A 24368-nucleotide genomic window follows, 5' to 3' on the forward strand; every position below is an offset into this window, starting at 1 on the left:
TTCGTGAATTAAATATATTAGTCTACCTCAAATTATTCATAACATATGTGTGTAAAATACTACCAAAACTTGTTTAAGTAGCTTAAAATACTTATCCACAAACTTAGGAAGATGAGGGGGTAAAACACTTCAAGAATAACATAGATAGTTTCTCTTGGAGTTTAGGGAGATGAGACAGTGTCTAAAAAATAAGAACTCAGTAGCCATATAGAATCTCAGACAGATGTATGTCTCTGAGTACCAATCCCATAATATATCAAGCAATCATACAGTCTAGAGAAAATTTGTTTTCATGCAAAGATTTTAGGTGGACCGTATGTGTAAGGTAGGACTTGGATGTGGGAAGTTGTGCAAGGTGGCACCCTAAGCAACAGAAACAGCTCTGGAAGGAACAGAGCCAAACTGACTCTGAAGATATTGAGAAATAATAAAGGTAAGCCTGTTCTGCCAACTGAAAGCAAGGAAGGGAAACAGTAACAAATCCAGAAGCATTCATGTCTTGCCTAAAGAGTTTGTATCTAAGCAAGAGGTAAAAAAAGTGCTATTTTAGCGGGCCCTGGTGGTGCATGACTTTAGTCCCAGCACTCAAGAGACAGAGGCAGGCAAATCTCTGTGACTTTGAGGCCAGCCTGATCTACAGAGGGAGTTCCAGAACAGGCTTCAAAGTTACACAAAGAAACCCTGTCTCAAGTAAATAAATAAATAAATAAATAAAATAGGAAAAGAAAAGAAAGGACATGCTATTACATTTGTATTACATTTGGCATTACTTTCTTACTTTGCTTTTGCAGCTTCTAGTAATTTTTAAGATAACACAGAATGAGCAAAATGGACCTAGTTAGAATTAGTAACAACAGTTGACTTGGTGTGGCTATGAATGCTGGAAAATGAGCAGGAATTTGGAATGCAGACTATTCCATGTCTCAGTCATAGATGACAGTTAATCACCAAGTAAATAAATGTGTTTATTATGTGAAGGTAACCGTTTGGTGACTAGTTCAAATTCTACGTGATAAAGTGCTATTTATAGCTAAATATCATCATCATTAGCACATAAACTTCACTGACCTTCACCGTTACTACAGCTGTTTTTTAGGTTTGTCAGTCAAGGGTTAGTCAGAGAAATAAAACTACTATGAGATACCTACGCTGTCATATATTTGTGAATGCATATTATACTACCTGTTTTTGTTGCTCATGGTTGCTTTATGCTGAGAAATCAAAATTAACGTATACTGACTCAGTACTCCTAGGGAAATGCAGAGTGAGTTCCTTGTGAGCCTTGGGTCATCTTGTTGATCAACCAATCAATGCAAATTCCTTGTTTTATATGTGTTTCTATTTAACCACACATTATATCACATGTTTTGTTGACTCATTACATCATATTCATGCCCAAAAGCACTGTAATTCATGCCTGTGCAAGGCTTACACATAAATTTCTCCATAAGGTGTGTCGAAATTTTCTTGAACTAAGGAATATTAATTAGACAGTACCACTGCACCATGTTAGGGGCATCATTTGAAATAGTGAAGTCTAAACACAAAAATGTGAACAATATGACACTAAGTAGTCCCTGGAAAGCCCACTTCTTTTTTTTCCTGGCTATTTATTATTTTATTTAGGTGGTAGATGACTATAAAACAAATTAATAATTTGAAACTCTGTAATTCATACCTGGATTCATCTTACATAGCTCTAGATATTCAAGAAACAATTTGCCCATGCTGAGTGATTTCATGGATAAAAGATAATATCTTAATATAAGATCACTGTAATGAGCTCTAAGCTGAGCCTAGGTATAAACAGGCATCTGCACTTGCAAGGGACAGATAATTAAGACAGTGCTACCATCATGGATATTTGATATTAGTGTATAATTACCAAGGCAGAAACCTGGTTGAAAAGCCCACTTCTTTAAGATATTAAAACTGAAGCAAGACGGCATAATAGGATCTTGTTGATACATGAATGATGTGTTTGTAACTCTGTGTATGTATGTAAATGATACAAAAGTGTCATAAATGTTGATTTGGGGGTTACTAGTAAGTTGTAGTGAGCAGTTGGATTTGGAAGTCTGCAATACAGAGAGAATGAAGATCTATTATTTTATCACTATAGATGACAAGATTTTTTTTCTTTTACTGGTATTTGACTAGAGCTAGTTAAACGGGCTTTACAAAAACAATAATTTGCATTGATGCTAGGACTTTAATACCCAGAACAGATAGTTATGGAATTAGAAGAGTGGGGTAGAACTCATAAGCAAAAGATGGACCTGTCTCACTTCATATTGTCTCTGCTGTCATGTTTTACACATGTCCTATAGAATTCTATGTCCTTTATCGTGGATGTAAATAATCACATGTTTGCTCCAGTTGTCAGAGATGATGAAGGAAAACCCAAGGGAAGAAAGAACAAAAGCAATCCTAGCTAATGCTTTACACCATATGATGATCCAAAAGGCAAGTGTCAGATGTGTATGCAAGGAATGGCTGCTACTCTGTGGCTTAAAAATCCCTGTTTCACCCCCACCCCCAATCCCCCAATTGAGCCCATGATGGTGGAACAAAGGCATGGTATCAGGAACAGCTGAGACAGGGAAGGAGGGAGGAAGAAAAGGAAAGAGAGAGAGAGAGAGAGAGAGAGAGAGAGAGAGAGAGAATGAAACTGGAATGGTACCAGCCTTTTGAAACTTCAAAGCCTACCCCCAGTGACATAACTCCTAATCCTTCCCAAACAGCTCCACCAACTGGGCATCTAGTATTCAAATAGATAAGCCTGTGGGGTCCATTCTCTTTCAAACACCACACAGATAATTTTTTCCTTACCCATTGTGTCGGAGCAGCTCAGTTTTCACTTGGAAATATTAGGACATGTCACCCAGATAAGATAGTAGCAGCATTCATGCCCCGTTGCTTCAAGAGCATCAGAAAATCAAAGTAGAAAGGTGATGGTTTCAATTTTCGTTTCTGTGGCATCCTTGTTGGGGTACCAATGAAATATCTCTTCTTGTAGAACCAAGACCTTAGAGCAGAAAAGCCTAGAGTCATAGCAGTGGGAAGCAGCTGTTTTATTAGTAGATCATTAGGGGTATCAGTTAGAGAGGTGAGTCCCACTTCTAGTCCTTCATTCCCAGATCAAAAGTAAATGGCCCTGTCTATTAAACACTGGCTTAGAGGACACACTGTTTCTGCTCCATCAGGTGCTGTCACCTAGCAGGCATCATAACTGAATTTTCAAAAGATTGTTCCACTATTCTATCAAGCCTGCTGCTGAGGGACAATGGGGACATGGTAAGGCCATGGAGTGCTGGCAGACCTCAGGCTCCCCCTTGTCTATTTCTGCTCACTCTGATGAAAACCAGCTGCTGTGCTACAAGCTGCTCTGTAGAGAGACTGGCATGGGAAGGAACTGGGCCTCTGGAAAGAGGCCAGTAAGGACTTGAGGTCTGCCAACAGCCACATGAATGACCTTGAAAGAGCATTCTCCCCAAGTTATCCGTGACTCAACTGCAGCCCCAGGTTGATTGTTGCCTCATGAGAGAACTCATGCAAAATCATTCAGCTAAGCTGTGTTCAGATTTCTGACCCACAGAAACTGGAGTGATGAATGAGTATTGTTAATGGTGTGGTTCACTCCACAGAAAGAGGTAGTTAATACTGCAAATTTCAAACTCAACTCTAGTGGGTCACTGTACCTTATGCAGCAATACCATAATAGACTTATTTTGAATAAAGCCTTATGAGGCTCACCTTGGGATACTGTGGGCCTGCTGTATCAGAAGATTGTCTGTTTCTATCTCTGTTTCCCTCCTTGCCCTTACTCCCCTGTTAGGCTTTGCTGACCATCCAAAACATTTTCTCTTCCATATTTCTGACACTACATCTATTTATAGAAAGCTTATTTATTCTTGTTTCCCTGTATTCCCCTATGTTGAGTGGTTCACAAAATAGTGCATGAAAACTAGACCAGTAGAAAGAAAGTATGAAAAGGAAAAGTAGTAGTTGGATAAAATGTTCCAAGGACATAGAAATCTAGAGACTGTAAATGCTGGAATAGACGTGAAATAGAGGGAAAGCTGAGATGAGATGCTGTCTTGTATGGTGTGTGATTCCAACCAATAGAATAGCAAATAGTGTATTTCACTGTGTATGAGGCAGCATTTTCTTACCATTTTCAGGATAAGATGGCAGGAAGCAGTCAATGTTTGGAAGAGACGATTTTCTCAAGCCTTGTTTACTTCTGACTTACAAGTCTGGTACAGCTAGCTTTTGCTGGCACGATACTGACCAGATTCTCTTTGTCATACTTAGTTCTACCTGAGGCTGTAGTTGGGATAAATGCTGGTGTGCTTTCAACCCTCTCCAAGGCTCCTCTCAGCGTGTTCATATGGTCCTTGTGTATTTGTTCATTCAGCCAGTACAGGCTATGCACTAGGCCCTGCCTCTAGTCCTAGGGATCCTTTGCTGGATCAGAACAGATAAAGGCATCACCCAGAACTGCCTTTCTCATGAGGAAGATGGAAATTATGTAGCTTTCTTTAGTAGTAGGAGAAAGTATAAAGCAGGAAGAGAGGGCCTAACTGCCTGTGTGTAAAAGAGAAAAGATGAATGTTTAATGGTTGGCCATAAAGGTGACTGGCGTTCCTGTTACTCCTGCCCTCCCTCCCACTGCCACAGGGGTGCTTGCTTATTCATAGATCCTTTCCAAGACATTAAGGCTCTCAGTTATCTTTTCTTCTGAGTCCTAGAAAATATGAACTTTTCCTCTCAGACCTGCTTTACCAGTTTTCTGAAATTCATGGCAGTCATAGGTCATGGTTACCAAAAAGTTATTACAGTTTGGCCACTGTTGCTGAAGCAGCCTATACTCTGATCACAAAGTCAATAACATCCAGAGTTGAGCAGATCCTGCTACTTGACCTTAAGGATTGGACTCCAACATGCTTGTAGATGTTGTGCCGGCACCTGGGAGAGAGCCTTCTCTGCTTACAACATGTTGGCATATATTCCCCAAAACCTTTATCCCACCTACAGTGGTTTTCACAGGCTTTTCTTTAGCATTTCAGTCCATTCAGAATACTGACAGAAAGCTAATCATATAATGTAAAAAGGAGGAAAAGACAAAAGTGTAAATGGCTATCTTGTGGACTAAAAATTGTAGAAAACTGCTGCATTGAGATGAGCCCTTCTTAACTTATAAGGAGAAGTGGACCATTGATGAAATGTGCCTAACTGCCAAGATACATGAACAAAGTAGAATGTTAGCAATTACTAGGTGAATTGAATTGGTGACAACCTGCTACTCTAACCCTAATTTTTCTTTACTCCAATAGATCATAATAACTGTTTGTACTGAATATTTGCTACATATTCACTTCACTATATTGCTAGAAATATGTCTTGAGGAAATGACACTCTAGAGTTCATCTCTTTTTTGTTAGTAAATAACCACTTCCCTTCTAAAGATATCGGGAAAAATCAACAGTAATTGTGTCCGAAAAGTGGTATCATGTAAAATGTGTACTCAAATTGTCTATTAAGTTTTTAGGTACATCTGTATTTAATTGGGTAATTGAAAATCTATACTGTGTCTTGTACTCATCATAAAATTCAAAATATATTAGCATATGTGACACTGTATCGGTTTTGACTGTGTACAGGGATGAAGCATTTCAGCACTCCTCCTTCCATTCGAAGGGTATATTCTAATCTGTAAGTGACATCTCGGTGAGCTCACAGTACTTTCCAGGCCGTTATTGCTGTGGAACTGGCCTTGTGGCTTTGACTTATCAGTTCATCTCCCTGTTCATTGCTTAAGCTACATTATAATTACAGTGAATGTAAGGTATGAGTGTTCTGAGTGACCCCCAAGAATTCTGTTTCCAATGAATCATTCATTAGAAATAACTAGAAGCTGAATCATTGAAGAGAATAAGCTTAAGAAACCTATCTAAATATGTTTGTCACCTGTATAAGTCAGGTTTGCTACCCTCTGATTTTGATCACCGTAGTTAAATTGGCCCTGGTTTTCCAGTCTCCCCACCCAGAATTTCTTAGTCCTCCCAGCCCATAAAACCCCATTGCCCCTAGCCTACATCCCTGTGTTCTCTGCCCATTCTCTGTGATTTTCCTGGGTCCACATGCCTTCCATTTATCTCGGACTGTGACCTGTGTTTCTCACAGTCCCATATCTCTTTCTTTAAGTTTTTCTTTCTCATCCTGCTTCACTGCCTGGTGAGAGACAAATAGCAAGTCATGGGTGATCAATCTGGAAAAAGTACTCCCAAAATAAGCTGCTTTGGAGAAACAGCATCACTTTCTAGGGGTGATTCAGAACACCTAAAATCAATAATACTTGATAATAATACTTGATACTAAAATGAAAATCCCAAGTGAACATTAGTCACTATACATAGTACAAATATTTTCTACTTATAAAATCCTAAGATATTCAAAGTTGGCTATCAACATGTTAAAAGAGGGAATATAATTTTTAGTTTTTATTTCATCACATTTCTTAAAATATTCTTTCCAAAGGGAAATTACTTCTATTTATAGACTTTGAGAGATAATTTGATCAGTGACTTAAGTTTGTATGTGTGAAAATGGATGTTGAAAGAGACTTTGAGACTCTGCACTAGTATTTATGTCCGCAGTCTCTGCTAATAGCTCCTTCAGCTGTACATGACTCAGCCCACTATTCAAATGTTGTGCAGGTGAGTGGAGCAAACATACACCAGCTAGTATAGAGAAGTTTGGATAACCATATGGCATAATCCTAACTGAATCAAATTGTTTTGTATGATTTCAGTTTCTCAGGCTTGAGAAGTAGCTCAGTTGGTAAAATGGTTGTCAGACAAGTAAATACCCACATAGAAGCTGGGCATGGCAGTACCTCTGTAATCCTAGCAATGAGGGCACGGGGACAGGCAGATTCCTAGAGCTTGATCACCTGCCAGCTAGCCTAGCCTTATTGGTAAACTCAAGGCCAGATGAGAAACCCTGTCTCAAAAAAATAAAGTGCAAGCAGTTTAGAAAGACAAATAACATTGACCTCTGAACTCCACATACATAAGTAGACAAAGAACACACATATATGCACACATACACACAAACAGGAGCTCATGCACACACATATAGCACACACAGAATGGCTTAATTTATAAAACACTGTGGAAAGAATTTTATGAATAGTACTCTTATTAAGTAATACTCTGCCACATTAGGAAATTAGTATACCTTCTGAGCTTGAGAGAGGAGTAAATGTATTTTAGTTTAAGCTACTATGTGGTAAAAGTTATGGATTACAGCATTAATAAACTAATGCATAACTCACACAAACACATCTTTTCATATCTTGTGGGCTTATGTTCATGTATTTCTATATGCATCTTTGCTTGTTAGATTGTTTAGTGTGGTGATTTAGTATATATGTTATTTGATGGAGTCTTACTGCATAGTCCAGGTTGACTTTGAACTCGTAATCCTGCTGCCTCAGCTTTCCAACGGCTAGAGTTCTGACTAAAGCTTCATCAAGGCAAATGTTAAAAGAAGCTTTAAAGTGCAGACTTATGCAAATTCTTTCTACCTCTTGAATTCTGTAGTCGTTATTATATTTCATGCCACCTAAATTAGACTTCATTCTCAAAAGAATGCTTGGACGCCCCTGTTCTGCCTGCTTCCGTTCATAAAGTTTCTTGACAAGATTTCAAGGACATTCACTTGTAGAGGCGATAGTACCAAAGCCAGTTAATTTTAAATCTCCAAAAATAATTCCCCAAGCACCTTTAGGTTTATCCAGCTTAAACAGGAATCTGTCTCATTTCTCATTTACTTCTCTGAGCCCATGTCATGCACTGAATTTAGCCTCCAAAACTCTTTGGTCCAAGCAGTGCTGATTGTCTTGGGTATTCCCATAGTTGCTACCTCTGATCTCTATTTTGGCAACCAAATACACTACTTCCTGTTTCCTCTGATCATACTCTCTCCGTCATGCATTAAATATACTTTTAAAGAGATACCACTTTGTAGTGCCCCCACCCTCATATGCACAAACCAAGAGATATGCACATTGGCAAATGAGATCCAACTGAGTAACACCCAAATTAATTTTACAACTCATCAAGTTACTATAGCCTCACTTGCAAATTTATTATTATTAGGTACTTTGTTTTAACTCATTTAATACATTAAAGCTTAGTTCAAATTCATTTGAACTCATCTTTTTTTCCCAATTCACTAAACTGTTTCTATTCAACTATTGTTTTTAAACACCTAATGAATCTTTTCTCTCTGATTCTCTTGTACAAGTGAAGTGTTTTTTTTTTTTCTATGCAAACCTTAATGTATAATTGTGCTGTCTCCCCTTTATCTCTCTTTTGATACACCTTATCAGACACTGGTTTCTTTGTGAATTGGGGGGAAGGGGAATGCATGTATACATGGAAAGAATAGATATCAGCACAACTCTTCCTTGGTAAAATTCTGGACATTGTAAGGTGGAGTTCAGAGACTGTCATCCACTTCAAGCAAACTGGAAGTCTTTTCATCATTGATGCTATGCAGGCTCACTTGTTTAATAGTAAGTTGACACTTCTTCTCCTGGCACCACAAAAATAAACGAATAAATAAACATCTCTTTTCTTTGTACTGTTGATGCTGTGAAGCCAGCAGTGACTGAGACAAGCATTTGACCCTTAGCCCAGACTTATCCTAGCAGAAACTGATAAACTTCAAATGAATCAGATACTCATTCTGCAGATATAGCAAGTGATTTTCTGATTCACAAATTCAAGGTCATACCGGCTGTCTTAGGTAAGGTTTCCATTGTTGTAACGAGACACCAAGACCACAAAAAAAAAAAATCTTATAAATAAAAAACAAAAAACATTCAATTTAGGTGGCTTACATTTTCAAATGTTTAGACCATTATCATCATGGTGCAACATAGGGGCATCCAGACAGATGGTGCTGGAGAAGGAGCTGAGTACCCTACATCACATCTTGACTCACAGGCAACAAAAAGTGGTCTGAGACACTGGGTATAGCCTGAGCATATAGGAGACTTCAAAGCCCACCTCCATAGTGACACACTTTCTCCAACAAGGCTTCACCCACCCCAACAAAGCCATATCTCCTAATAATGCTACTCCCTTTGGGGGCCATTTTCTTTTAAGCCACCACATCTACAATTTATTTTCTGTAGTTTTTAGTCTGATTAAGTCTCAAAGTGCTCCCCTCATCTTGAGAGAGTTGTATGGCAAGTCCCTTACTGTAATATAAGAGAGGAATAGATGAGAGCATCATGAGGTCAAGCTTCTTATTGATACATTGGCATTACTTCATGATCAGCACCATAAACGTTGCCATTCAGCAAAAGTTTACTGTGCATTATATTAGTCAGGTTTCTCTTATGTTCTAGACTGAAACCTCCATGAATGTCCTTAAATCAAAGAGATGGAGACATAAAAGAATTGTTGTTGTCTACTCCAATAGTGAAGTAAACCCTGATGAACTATGAGAGGAGTACTACCAAAGTAACCTCTTTTCTGCCTGGGGAAGGATCTCCATGAGGGGCTGTCAAACCTGAGTGTTAGAGTTAACAGGAAGTGCAGCACACTTCTTTGATTCACTGATCATCTTGTGTGTGCCAGATACTGTGTATAGTAGACACTGTAGAAACAGTAGTAAAGAAACGTACAGTGGACACATAGACAAATGCTTACTAGATAGCAGAATATGCTAAGGCCAGAATAAAAATAGAAGAGAGGGGAAAGCAGAGTAGCAGGGGCTATACTCTCTGTTTGCAGAGAGTTATCAGGGATATTCTTTTCTAGTGAGACTATCTGAGCAGACGCCTATGTAATGATAAATCTTTCCAGAAAGCTGCCCGAGCCCCGCTGCCATGTGGGCGCCTGAAATAACACACAGAGACTTATATTAGTTACAATGCTGCTGGCCGATGACTAGGATTTCTATCTGATTGAGGACACTGCTGGAACTCGCCCTCTTTCCAGGATCCACAGAGAAGGGAGGAGGAGGAAGAGAGCAATTTCCTGCTTGTCCCTACTTATATTCTGAGTCTGCCTGCTATGTCACTTCCTGTCTGGATCACAAGACTTCTCTTTACTACAGTCCAGAATCCTCCTGACTCATAGTCCCGCCTAACTTGCTTTCCTATTGGCCACTTTATTCAACAACCAATAAGATAAACATACATAGAAGGACTTTCCCCATCACTCCTAAGAAGTGATGAGACTAAGAAGCAGGAAGATTTTCTCGGGTGGGAGGATCAACATGAACATGGGCACATAGGGTGCAGATGATCTTTGGGAAAAACAGCAGGTTTTCTTCTTGACCATGAGGTAAGATTGGGAAGAGGATATGATGAATGGACCAAGTTGTATAAAGTTCTGTGAACAGCCCTCATTGTCAGCCTAGAGAAAATAGGCTGGCTTTGGAGATGTTTGAAGAGTAAAGGGGTGTCATTAGGTTTTCTTTGGTTGTTTCAGATTTGGATTGATTTGGTTTTGCTTTTAGAAATTTATCTATAAAAGCAGTATGAACGATGAACCTGAAAGAAAAGCAGAAGAAAGTGACTTTTAAGCTAGTTATTATTGTAGTGCCTTCGAGAGATCTTGTGGTCTATATTAGATAAATAAAGAATGCGTGGCAGAGACAGTAAGTTCCGGTCTTTCAAAAAGCCTGCTATCCAGCTTCTGATGCTTTGTCGATACCAGAGAGTTGAAGAACAGCTCTGAAGTTTTTACTTGGATGTCTGAGCTATGATCATGTCATTGGCCAGCCCAGTGGCCCTCTGGAGGAGAAGCATAAAACTAATTTAATTTGGGCCAGCAGAAATACAGATGTGGAAGTCAGAAAACAAGTGGGGAAGAGCTGGCAGATAATCCCGTATACATTTTTAAAGCAGGAACAGAAAGGATACATATTCTCACCAGGCACTTCTGCGATCATTAGTAGAATGTGGGTTTTGACAATGCTAATGGGTTTGATTCTTGGAAGGCTATGTATGACCTCATGAAGCTGCATTGTAGTTGGCTTAAAGAATGAAAGAAAGGGCATGAGGCTGAGGTCTTCCACCAAAAAACGACTTTGTTCTCTTTGGAAGCTTTGAACCTATTGGATTTTTCTTCTTTCTTTTTCTTTTTCTCACTTCAGGCCTGTGTTAGGGACCTGAGATAGGGGGATGAATAGAAAAACAAATGAAGATCTTTGTATTTCTGGTGGGAAAGAGGCCAGGGACAGAAGAGTCTGGTGTTGATGAGTCGGAGGGCAGGGAACATTCTCAGTGGCCAGCTGCTGGTCATGTAATCCCACTATTCTATCTCCAGAAAGGGAAAAAAAATGACAGTTTGTTATCTATTCAGTGAAGAAGCATGGAATGGGAAGTCAGTGAAGGAGTGGACTGTGGTAGCACAGTGTGAATGTAGGTCAAGAATCTGAGGCAGTAAACTGATCCTAGTTAGAAATTGAAGCATGTATACCTAAATTTCTTCAAGCATAGGGACTGAGGATATGCACAGAAGGGACTATTGACATAGTAGACATGGAGTAGTTAATGAATGCCCAGATACTGTCAGCAAGGCCTGAAATATAGGTGACTAATTAGTATTTGTGAAGCCAAAATGGTGGTTTGGAGGATGTGAGAAACCTGAGTTTCTGAGAGCTCAAAGGCAATGCTTGGGTCCCCTTCAAGGATAGGATCCAGGTAGTTAGTGACTGAGGGACCTGACTGCATGGAGGTGAAAGCTCCAGATTGTTACCAAGTGTTAAAAGCAGCAGACAAGAGCCTCCATGTTCAACCCTAAGGACTCTGTAAGATGCCAGTGTCTCTTGCTTGCATTGCTGTCTCCGCCCACTGGGGGGCGGGGCTCGAGGACGAGGCTGGTGGCTGTTCGGAAGCCTCGAGAGCCATCAGTTCCTACCAGACTCTTGCTGGGGATGCTGTTCACCCCATGGCTGGGCGCAGGTCTTCAAACGTCTATCCCCTCCCAGGCAATAGTGGTGGTGGCCTAGAAGGGCCAGTGCCCATGCGAGTTGACACTCCAACCTGGTTGAGCAGCCAAGTAGCCACAGGCAGGTTAATGGTACGGCCAAGTATCGGACCAGGTATCTGTCCAGGCCCTGAGGTATGGGGAGTGCCTCTGGGTCCCTCACCTTATGAATTCCGAGGCGGGATAGCACCCTATGTCGCTGGTGAGGCAAGGGCCTGGTCCCAGAGTTCCTCTGAGGACGCCTGCCCAGGACCGTACATCGCCCTGAGATACATGCCAAATTTGGCACTGCCAGAGGATGTCTCAGCCATACAGAAAGAGATGGAGCAGCTGGCCAAGGAGCTGAGACAGAAGAGGATGACCCTGGGGTACTCACAGGCCGATGTGGGGTTCGCTGTAGGAGCTATGTTTGGGAAGGTTCTCAGCCAGACGACCATATGCCGCTTCGAGGCCCAGCAGCTCAGCCTTGCCAACATGTGGAAGCTGCGACCCCTGCTGAAAATGTGGCTAGAGGAAGTAGATGAGAAGAACCTTCTGGGCATATGCAGAATGGAGATGATCCTGCAGCAGGCCCGGAAGCGGAGACGTGCTAGCAGAGAGAGACGCATTGGGAGCAATCTGGAGAAACTGTTTTTACAGTGTCCAGAGCCCACGCCCCAGCAAATCAGCTATATTGCTGGGCGTCTCCGGCTGCAGAAGGACCTGGTCCAAGTGTGGTTTTCTAACCGGAACCAGATGGGCAGTTGGCCAACCAATGATACCTCCAGGAGAGAGAATGTGGGGGCAATTGGACCTCCCTTCCCAGGGCCACCAGTGTGCTTTCCTCTGGCACCAGGGCTCCATTTTGATTTTCCCCACTATGGGGGGTCATGTCTTACACCCCTGTACTCCTCTCCCCCATTTCCTGTGCGAGGAGCCCTTCTGTCTGCCCCAGCCACCACTCTGGGCCTCCCCAGGCTGTCAAGCTGAGGGGCCTACCCTGCAGGGGAAGATCAGAGAATAGAGGGGAGGGGGCTTGTTTCCCAGGTTTTAGCCTTCAGTTCTCTGCCTAAAGAATTTAAACAATCTACGGGAGAGGGTGGGAGTTCCTTCAGTAAGGTTGGGAGGGAAGTTAAAGCATATCACTAGCTTCATTTTGTTTTTACCTTTGTTTATCCCTGGGGTTGGCATTACAATATATTTGTGGCTTCAACGTTTTGTTTCTTTTTTATTATTAATTAAAGACATGTCCATTGTTTCTTATTGTTTCAGGAATCACAAAGAGTTTATTTCTTTATAAGCACAGTATAAAATTAAAAATTCAAGTCACAGAAAACTACTACACCAGTGTTTATTAAAAAACAAACAAAACTTTGCACAAACACAAAATCCAGGATAACAGTTATTCCTGGGGAAAGACCTGGAAACGGAATTGGAAAGTAGCACAAAAGCCCTTTCAGACACACTTTGCACAAAGTGTTTATCAGATCTAAGAGTTCTGGGAGAGTTGTTTGGCTCTTTTAGATGTAGAATCATGTCATCAGCAAATAGAGATTTGCTTCTTGCAAGCCCTCTTTCCCGATCCAGCTTTTCACCTCCAGCCAGCCAGTGTGGTGGGTGGGTATGAGGGTCTAAGCTCAGTTCTCTGACTTCTCCAGGAATACACTTCCCTAGCCTTCTTGCTTACCCTGACTGACATTGATGTCATTCTGACCTAAACCTGTTTGTTACTCCCAAATTCTCTCTTAATCCATAGAGCTCCCTTTGGTCTTTGGTAACACTCTTTTACTTTTTTTTGAGCTGAGACCTCTTTTAGGATCAGGCTTGTAATAGTTCCCTGGTTGGTTGAATAGTGGTGGTCAGATACTGTTTGTCTGGCAATCCACACTTGGCTCCACAGAACTGTTTCCCAGCAGGCACTGAAACCCCTTTTCCAACCTTTTCCCCAAAGATTTTTTTTTCAAGCTTTCCACTTTCATTTTGATCAATTATTAATCTTCCTGGTTGGGGCTAGGTAAAGTTGCTCAAGGACAGAGCATGCAAAGGCCCTGGATTTGACCCCAGCATTGGAAAAAAAAAAGTTTAATCTCTTGGCCTTTTGATTTTCTGCTGCAAACCTGCATACAGGGTATAATAAAACTCCGTCACTGTGGTGTAACTGAGATAAAGGCTTTTCTGCTTGCTCCTTCTGTTGCCCTGGAATCTTCATCAGGATTCCAAAGGATTTATCTAGGGCTTTTGTTTGTTTTTGTTTTTTTAAAACAGGCTTCTCTGTGTAGCCTTGGCTGTCCTGGAACTCAGTCTGTAGACTAGGCTGGCCTCGAGCTCAGAGATCCAGCTGCTTCTGCCTCTGCCTCCTGAGTGCTGGGATTAAAGGCATGCACCACCATTGCCTGTCTATTTAGGGTATTTTCAAAGATCATACCTTAATTACTTTTATTTTGCACTTTGTTTTCTGAGTTAACTTTGGTTTTTATTTTTATTCATGGCCTTTTCCTGGTTTCTTTTGGTCCTTTTCATTAATTCTTTTTTCTAATGTGTTTTTGAAATGACTACTTAGTTTACATGGTGTTTTCTTGTATTGTTTTGCTCTGTTTTGTGGTGCCTATTGGAGTGGAGCCTCTGTGGAGCCAAAAGAAGAAGCCAGTGAAAACCACATCCTTCCCCCATTCCTCAATTCCATGCCTGATTTTATCAGCACACACTAGTCAGACAGACCTAATGCCTCTAGTTAGTATTTTCTTTCTCTTTGTAGAAACTGATACTTCACTAGTAATTAGCATGCCTGGTTAAGTTTGTCTTAACTGTAAATTCAGTTTGTACAACTAAATTATAATGTACAACTATGCTGCCATCCTATTCCACCTCTGTGTCAAAATTCTAAATGTAAACTCTGTAGCCCTACGCACTCACTCCTTTCCTTCTATATGTGTCTATATGAATTTGTGTATTCTAGATATTTATATTAGTAGATTCATCTCCTTGTTCCCTGTGTCTGGATTATTTCAAGGCTTGTATATGTTGCAGAATTTGTCAGAATTCATTCCTTTCCATGGCTGGACAATATTCCACTGCAGAAATACACTATGATTTGAGTATTCACTCAATACTTTGGTGATTCTCACCTCTGTCTACCCTGAGAATAATGTTGTTGAATAGAGTTGTAGTAGAGAATCTATTGAATGCCTGTTTTCAGTTCTCTTGAGGAAACACCTAGAAATGGAATCGCTGAGTCATGTGGTTCTATTAACTTATTTATTTTCTTTTAATAACATTTGTATTAATTCTTTGAGAATTTCATTCAATGTATTGTTCATATTCATCCCTAGCTCCCAACTCCTCCCTGATACATCCCCATCTCTCTACCTACCCAACTTTATGTTTTCTCTCAATGTGTTTTTTTCTTACCCTACGCAGTCTAGTTTAGGTTGCCCAAATTGTGTTGGGGGGATGGGGGAGGGCTGCCCTGAAGTGTGGTCAGCCTATCTGAGGTCATTAAAATTGATTCTCCTTCTCCCAGCAGCTATTGAATATCAATGGCCCATCACTCAGGAGTCGGAATCGGCCCACCTTTCTCCCTCCATGCTGGGATATTTCTCTGCCTTGAGCTTGCATGGGTCTTGTCGTGCTGTCACAAGCACTGTGAATTCACATGTGCAAATGCCTTGCTATGAAGTCCAGAGGACACTATTTCCTTGTCATCCACTACCACTGGCTCTTACAGTCTTGCCCCACACCTCCTCTTCCATAAAGACTGCTGAGCCTCCATAAAGACTGGGAGTGGTTTAATATAGATGTCCCATTTAGAGATCAGCATTCTCCAGTCTCTCACTCCCCATGTTGGCCTCTGTTAACTGCCAGCTATTGCAGGGTTATTAACTTTTTGAGACACTGCCAAAGGTCTTCCTCAGCAGATGTGCCATTTTGTATCTCCTCTAGGAACATATAGGGTTGAGTTTCTTCATATTTCTGCCAACACTTGTTATCCCCCTATTATTTTTTCCATTGGATTCATCTTAGTAGATGTGAAGTGATAGTTCATTGTGGTTTATATTAGCATTTCTCCAATGAATGATATTTCACAAATGATATTGAGCTTCTTTTCATATGCTAATTGTCCATTTGTTTTTTCTCTTCTTTAGAGAAATGTTGATTTGATTATTTTGCCCATTTTTAAATTAGTATGTCTTTCTTTACATATTATAGATGTTAAAACCTTTATTCGATATATAATTTGCAAACATTTTCTTTCATTATCTGGATTGTTCTTGTACTCTTCATATTGTCATTTTAATACACAAAAGTCTTTAATTTGATATGGTGGCCTGGTTAAATATACAAGATATTGTGAAATTACATTAGTTTATACAGTATGATGGAGGAAAAAATCACAAAAATACAAATTGGACTCCTGGGTTCATTGGAATGCAAATTGGTGCCACTGTCATAAAAGGCTGTCAGATAATTCACATGAAAACCTTTTAATTTTTCTGTGACCCATAATTTTAACATGTAAGAATATTTGTGAGAAGGTACATGTCTGCATAGGTAAAAAAAAATTCATAGATAAGAGTAAGTATTATAATAGTGTATTTGTTATTTTGACACAGATCTCACTATATAGCCTAGGTTAACTTTGAACTAGGATTATACTCTTATCCCATCACACTCAACCCTGAGAAATGTTACTTCTCTCTTTTTAATTGAAAATGGATTTTTATAAAATATATTCTGATCATGGTTTCTCACCTACAACTCCTCCCAGAGACTCTCTACCCACCTAAATTCATACCCTTTCATTAAAAATCAAATAGGCAACAACAAGAAAAAATGATAGAATAGTACAGAATAAGCAAGCAGAAAAATAAAAAGAGAAAAATGCACAGAAAGTGTATACAGACACAGAGACACACACATTTGCTCATACAGAAATCCCACAAAAACACAAAATTGGAAACCATAATATATAAGCAAAAGGTAAGGTTAAAGAAATACCCAGATAAAGCATTATAAGACAGAAAACCTCCAGAAATACCATTGAGTTCGTTTTATGTTGGCCATCTGCTGATGAGCATAGGGCCTGCTCTTGAGTGTGGTTTGTGTACCCCATGAGACTCCATTGGGGAAAACTAACTTTTCCTTTTCCTTTGACATCAGTTGTCAATTGGAGATAGCTTACAGTTCAGGGATGGTGGCTCGTGTCCACTTCTGCCTTGGACCTGTGCTATCCCTGTGCATGCTGACACAATCTGTGAGTTTTTCTGTTTGTAGTCCTGTTGTTTCTGAAAGACCTTGTTTCCTTGGTGTCTTGCATCTCTATGGATACTACTGTCTGTCCACCTTCCCATCTGCAATGTTCCCTAAGCACCAAGGGAACATTGGGAAATGGTAGAGACATCCCATTTAGGACTGTGTGTTCCAAGTTCTTACTCTCCACACATGTCCAGTTATCTACTACAAGAGGAAGTTTCTCTGATGGTGGCTGAGCAAGACACTGATCTATGACTATAATAGAATTAATAGTTATGTTCTCTTAGCAGAACAGTAGCATTTGGTTTTCCCCCAGGTCCGTGGCCCATATAGTCTCAGGTTCTCGACCACCAAAAGAGTGTGTGGCATGGATTCCATCCCATTGAATGGGCCTTGAATTGAAACAAAGCTATTTTGGTGTTTAACTTTCTCCTCTGATAGTAGCTATGGAGAGAGTGGAGATCCTTGTCTTTTTCCTCATTTTTGTGGAAATACTTTGAGTTTTTCCTCGTTTGGGTTGCTATCAACTGTGGGTTTGCTGTGTATTTCCTTTATTATTTTGAGGTATATCTCTTGTATCCCTAGTCTCTCCAGGACTTTTACTATGAAGAAATGTAGATGATTGCGTGATTTTTGTCTTCCAGTCTGTTTATTTGGTGGGTTACATATATGAATGAATATATGTATATTCATCTCCCAACAATTTGAAGAAAACCTGTATAAAATTTAGCAATCTGGAGTATACCTTTATCCAAGTCATCTTTTCTGTAAAATAATCATTTCTCATTATAAAGTACTTCCTTTTTTATAAAATACTTCTTAAAATAATAAATGTGTCTTTTCAATTTTTCTTGCATTTGTTATTACCATAAAAGACATTTCTCTAAACAAGAGCACTAGGCCATATGCATATCCCTATATACACATACTCATATATCTAGTATATTAGGGGTTAGAAGACATTGCTACAAATTAAGATTTTAGGGATGTTAAAGAAAAATGCCCATTAATTCAAGAGTGTGGTGTTGCTTAGGAAGTCCAGACACCTGCCATATGTTTGTTTTCTTATACACCATGGTAATTTATAATTACTATCTGTGTATTTATATACCTTGTATAGTTAACCTGTATTTTGAGTATAATATAACCCATATCATGCCTGTGTTTCAGCATGTTTATTTTCAATTTTAAAAAGTATTCAAAAATGCAAAACTCCACTTTCAACACAGAACCTTCCATGGTTGTCATTTTTAAAGTAACCAAAAAAAAAAAAAAATACAAATGAGAGCTATGGATTTGTAAGTTGAAAGGCAAGGTCAGTTTGTGTGATTATATCTCCATCCAGTTGAAACCATCCTGACACTCAGTAGAATCCTTAAATCAAGCCCTGGTGACATCAGAGAGGAACAGCACTACAGGAAGCCCAGGGAGAGGCTCTGTGAATGACTGCTGAAGGTTGTTGGCCTCTCTACAAGTAGAAGACCTGCTGTGAATTCTGTGTAGAATTAGCTGCTTTGGCTTGAACTTGAACATCTTAGGCTTCCCTCCTCCAAACTTCCAACAAAATGACAAGTAAAACTGATTTTACTTACTACTATTCCCCCCTCCACTGCCAGTATGCTAAAGTTGAAACTGGAAAAATTGGGGCCTTCTGATAAAGTCACTACATTTCAAATTCATTCTTTCTAAAACTGTACAGCTTGTTTGGCCTTCCTTCTGCAAGGGAATGACTATAGTTTCCCAATTAGTCCTCTTTTCTCTTTTAGCATATATATAGTAGGACCTTTCCTAGTATTGGATACAGTTGTCAGAGCAGTATTATGACAAACTTATTTGATTTATTGTTTTAGAATATATGATAATGGACAAATTTAAAACTCCTACTGATTGAGTAGAGTAAAATCTTCTTTATGTAACAGATTTGGAGGTTTTATTAAAGATACTTTTAGAGGCTTAGTCATAATGGTTAAGAGAATGAGAGGTGCTCAAAGACAGTTGCCCTCTGTTGTTTTTATTGTGGTCATACAAACTATTTGAGTACTTTTGTTTCTCTGTAATATTTTTTATTTATTCTTTGAGGTCTTCATACAGGTATACCATCATTTTTATCATCTGCACCCGTGTTCCCACTCCCAAGTCTCCAACACATTCTGTTCTCAACTTCATGTCTTGTTCTTTTATTATTTTATAATCTACTGAATCCAATTTAAAATCCTAATATAAATCTTTTTAGGTGAAAGCAAATCTGTGTTGGTATGATGTTGTATAAGGCTGTCAAACAAAATACCCTGTATTAACTGGCTTAAACATCAGAAATCTGTTTCCATAGTGTTCTAGAGTGTGGATGTGAGATCTAGGTGTGGCATGGTTATTTAGTTCTTTCTGGGAGCACTGAGAGAAGATCTATTCCAGGTTTGTCTCCTTGGCATCTTTATTATCTTCATCTTTGTATGAGGCTGTGAGTCTCACTTGTTTAGCTACTCTAATGATATCTTTTAATTGACTGTATTTAAAAAGCCTATCTCTGAACATAGTCATAATTTGGGATTAATACCTCAGCATACAAATTTTTTGGAGATCCCATTCCTCCCATAAATAAGCTAAAATTTAAACTAAATTGAGATGTGTGTACATAGTCACACAATAGATGATTTATTACATGGTGTATGCATACATATACACCATAAATGTATAAGAATTTGTTTCTGGGTTTCAATGTAGGTTCAATAACCTACTGAACCTGTTACTTTAAACAAGTTACTTCATTCAAGAGCCTTAGTTTGCATCTATTAATAAACAGGATAAAAAACGGTAAGAATAAATCTGGGTACTGTTGAAATAAATATTCAGGAAATCCATCTCTCTTAGCACTCAATAATTGTTTCTTCATGGTGTTGCTCTCATAGTTTATCTATGCTTTGCTTATAGCTCACAAAAATCATTCTTCCACATCTCTGTAAACTTGAAAGCATTTAACAACTGGCAGCCCAGACTAAGTAAGAGAGCATAGAGAGTACAGGCGTTAGTCTCAGTTGCCAGAAAGCTTTCATAATGGAGAATTTCATTGTTGGTCATAATGGCTGAAATACCAGTATAAAGCTGAATGTGATGGCACAGGCCTTTAATCCCTGAATTAAGGAGGGTGAGGCATGCAGAACTCTGTTCAAAGCCAGCCTGAACTGCATATTGAGTTCCAGGCCAGCCAGTACTGCAAAGTGAGACTGTCTCAAAAGGGGAGAGGGTAAGAGAGGGAGATTTATAGATTTCCTTAGTTGACAACTAGGTGATGGGACAAATGATAATGTTTTCACTTGAAGGAGTCAGACTGAACCTTTCAGAAAACCTTATAGCATTATATAGTTTAAATAAATTATGTCTCTTGTTTCTAGTCTATAAGTACATAATATGCACAAGTAAAAACAAAGCAACATACCTAGGATTGATATCAGAGACTAGTGATGAAGAATGCAGGTGGGGGCAGAACAGGTGACACTCTCCTCAGACTGTGAGCTGCAGACACTTGTCTTCTTGATCAGCTGTTTCTGGTTTCCTCCTCCCAAATACAAGCTTGATCCTCCCATTGTTGATGAAGTCTCTTCATTGAATGTTGTTATCATGTAGATGGAGAAAAGTCCAGATGTCCTCCAAAGTCTGCATAGTAAAGTTTTGGTCTCCACCTTGATGGCTGGGAGATGGTGGTGCCTTTAGGAAGTGCAACATAATAGGAGGGCTTTCCATTTATTTGGGGCATACCCTTGAAGGGATAATGGGACCTGGCCATCCCCCTCATCTTTTTGCAGTCTGGACATGAGAGGAATACCTTTGCTATACCACATGCCCCTGCCACTACGTGCTGCTTCACCTAAAGCCACAAGCAAGCAGGACTGACTAACTATGGACTGAACTCTTCAAATGAATAAGCCCAGATCAACCTTTCTCCTCATGAATTTATTATCTCAGGTATTTTTTTTACAATAACAAGAAATTGTACTAAGAAAAATAACCACACACTCTCAGGCTTTTCTAAGATCTGCTATTCCAGCTTGCTAGAGCTGTCAAGGTACCTCATAGTAGGTGGCTTAAGCCAGAAGCTATTGTCCCTGGAGACTGAAAGTCTAAACTGAATGTGTACGAGGGACTGGTTCTTTGACAAGCAGTAAAGCAAGGGTGTCTTCCCCTATTTCCTTGCATGAAGTCACTTCTCTGTGACTCCTGGGACATCTTCCTTCTATGCATATCTTTGCCCACAATTTCCTACTATATAAAGGCACTAATCATACTGATATGCTTTGTGCCTGGTCTACCCTAATGACTTCCTTTAAATTTACCACCTCTATAAAGACTTCATCTTCAAGTGAGATCATATTTAAGATATGAAAGTTTCGAATATAAATTGGAAGGAACCACAATTCAACCACTTCCAGGGAAAATTTAAGTTTGTATTGGGAAATACATATAAGAGGATAGTTGGACAGAAGACAGTTGTTCCCTACAAAGGAATTAAATAGGAGATAAAAACATGATAAAAAAAGAAAACTCCTTAAATATAGAATCACACTGTTTCAGAACTATTTTATTTCTTGACACTTAACTAGATAATATCACTATTCTATGGCTAGCTTCTCGGGAAGGTGTGTGTGTGTGTGTGTGTGTGTATGTGTGTGTGTGTGTGTGTGTGTATAGGAGGGATTTCCTGGGAATCAAATCCAGAGTTTTGCACATACTAAACATACCCTGTACAACTTGGCTATACCCATTGTCTCTTCTTTGGAAATCTGAAAATGTCTGAACTAAGAACTCTGGGGCTTCCTATATACAAACAATAAATGGGCTGAGAAAGAAATCAGAAAATTAACACTCTTTACAATAGCCTCAAATAATATAAAATATCTCGGTGTAACTCTAACCAAGCAAGTGAAAGACCTGTATGACAAGAACTTCAAGTCTTTGAAGAAAATATCAGAAGATCAAAAGATCTCCCATGCTCATGGATTGGTAGAACTAACATAGTAAAAATGGATGTCTTACCAAGATCAACCTAAAGATTCAATGCAGTCCCCACCCATATTTCAGCACAATTCTTTACAGCTCTTGAAAAAACAACACTCAACTTCATATGGAAAAATAAAAAACCCAAACTAGCTAAAACAATCCTGTACAATAAAAGAAGTTCCAGAGGTATCATCATCCCTGATTTCAAGTCCTACTATAGAACTATAATAATAAAACTGCATGGTATTTGCATAAAAACAGAAATATGGATCAATGGAATCGAAACACAGACCCAGATGTAAACCCACACACCTACGGTTACCTGACTTTTTGACAAAGAGGCCAAAATTATGCAATGGAAAAAAGAAAGCATCTTAAACAAATAAATGGTGCTGTTCTAAATGGATGTTGGCATATTAGAAAAATGCACTTGATCCGTATCTATAGCCTTGCACAAAACTCAAGTCCAAGTGGGTCAAAGACCTTAGCCTAATTCCAGATACACTGAAACTGCTAGAGGAGAAAGTGGGAAGTAATCTCGAATGTATTGGCACAGGAGACAGCTTCCTGAACAGAGCAACAACACCACAGGCACTAAGATCAACAATTAACAAATGGGACCTCCTGAAACTGAGAAGTTTATGTAAGCAAAGGATACAGTCAATAGGACAATCCAATTAAAAAATGAGGTGCAGATCTAAATAGAGAATTCTCAAGAGAAGAATCTCAAATGGTGGGGAAACACTTAATAACATCCTTAGCCATTAGGGAAATACAATTCAAAATGACTTTGAGATTCCCTCTTAAACCTGTCAGAATGGCTAAGATTAAATAAATAAATAAATAAATAAATAAATAAATAAATAAGTACAAGTAACAGCTCATTCTGGAGAGGATGTAGAGCAAGGGGAACACTCCACCATTGCTGGTGGGAGTGCAACTTGTACAACCACTATGGAAGTCAGTGTGGCAGTTCCTCAGAAAACTGGGTACCAACCTATCACAAGACCCAGCTATACCTTTCTTGGTCATATATCCAAAGGATGCTGAATCATATAACAAGGACACTTGCTCAACTAAATTTGTAGCAGCTTTATTTGGAATAGCCAGAACCTGGAAACAAACTAGATGTCCCTCTACTGAGGAATTGATAAGGAAAATGTGGTATATTTACACAATGGAATATTACTTAGTTGTTAAAAGCAAGGACACCAGGAAATTTGAAGGCAAAAGGATGGAACTAAAAAAAAAAAAATTACCCTGAGGTAACCCAGACCTATTGATAAAGACAAACATGGTATATACTTACTCATAAGTAGATATTAACTATAACATAAAGGGTAATTATGCTACAATCTACAGACCCAGAAAGACTAGGTACCAAGGAGAGTTCATGGGGGGACACCCAGATCTCCCTGGGAGAGTAAAATAGAGATTTCGTGAGTCAACTAAGGGCAGGTGGGGATGAGAACATGAGCAGTAAGGTTGGGGGAACACAGAAGGGGAGAGTGCTGAGGGGGACTACTGGGATGGCGCATTTCGGGGTCAGGCAGAAGCCTGATACAGGGGAATCTCCAGTAAGCCTATGAGAAGGACACCAGCTTAGACCCCTAGTAATAGTGGATAAGTAGCCTGAACTGGCCGTTTTCTGTGACCAGTTTGGTGCCTGGCCCATTTGTGATCAGAGAGGAATCATCCACCAATTGATGGAGGCAGATGCAGAGACCCGCAGCCAAACATTAGGAGGAGTTTGGGAATCGTGGGGAGGAAGAGAAAGGAGTGTAGGAACCAGGGGGTTGGTTAAAGATAACATGGGAAGACACAAAATCAACTAATCTGGGCTCCTTGGGGCTCACAGAGATTGAACTGACACCCAGGAGCCTGCATGAGACAGACCCAGGCACACTGCATGTATGTTACAGTTGTGTAGCTTGGTCCTTTTGTGGGACTCCTAACAGCTGTGTCTGAGTCTTACTGGCTTTTAGAACCTCACTTCTCATACTGTATCACCTTTCAGCTTTAATACTTGGAGAGGTACTTAGCCTTACTGCACCTAGATATGCGATGTTTTGTTGATACTCATAGGATACACATGCTCTTTCCTGGATGGAAATAGAAGACAAGGGG

At 39.6% G+C, this 24368-nt stretch overlaps 2 protein-coding genes across 12 annotated transcripts in view; both read left to right on the forward strand.

Annotated features, from left to right (window-relative positions):
- Positions 1-24368, forward strand: part of LOC100752273 (cotranscriptional regulator FAM172A) — a 384532-nt gene that overhangs the window by 237008 nt on the left and 123156 nt on the right. Inside the window, exon 11 of one of the 11 annotated variants that reach the window (XM_027401806.2) lies at positions 2380-2469. The exons of the other annotated variants lie outside the window; for them this stretch is intronic. Coding sequence (XP_027257607.1) covers positions 2380-2438 — 59 coding nt within the window. The 3' untranslated portion in view covers positions 2439-2469. Of the gene's footprint in view, positions 1-2379; positions 2470-24368 lie in introns of those variants that run through there. 11 annotated transcript variants of the gene reach the window in all.
- On the forward strand, positions 9129-22398 carry Pou5f2 (POU domain class 5, transcription factor 2). The gene has a single exon (XM_035440475.1). It carries the CDS (start codon positions 11847-11849, stop codon positions 12987-12989), a length of 1143 nt encoding a protein of 380 aa, XP_035296366.1. The 5' UTR covers positions 9129-11846; the 3' UTR covers positions 12990-22398.

The sequence above is a fragment of the Cricetulus griseus genome, chromosome 2, assembly GCF_003668045.3.
Source record: "Cricetulus griseus strain 17A/GY chromosome 2, alternate assembly CriGri-PICRH-1.0, whole genome shotgun sequence".
Lineage (NCBI taxonomy): Eukaryota > Metazoa > Chordata > Mammalia > Rodentia > Cricetidae > Cricetulus > Cricetulus griseus.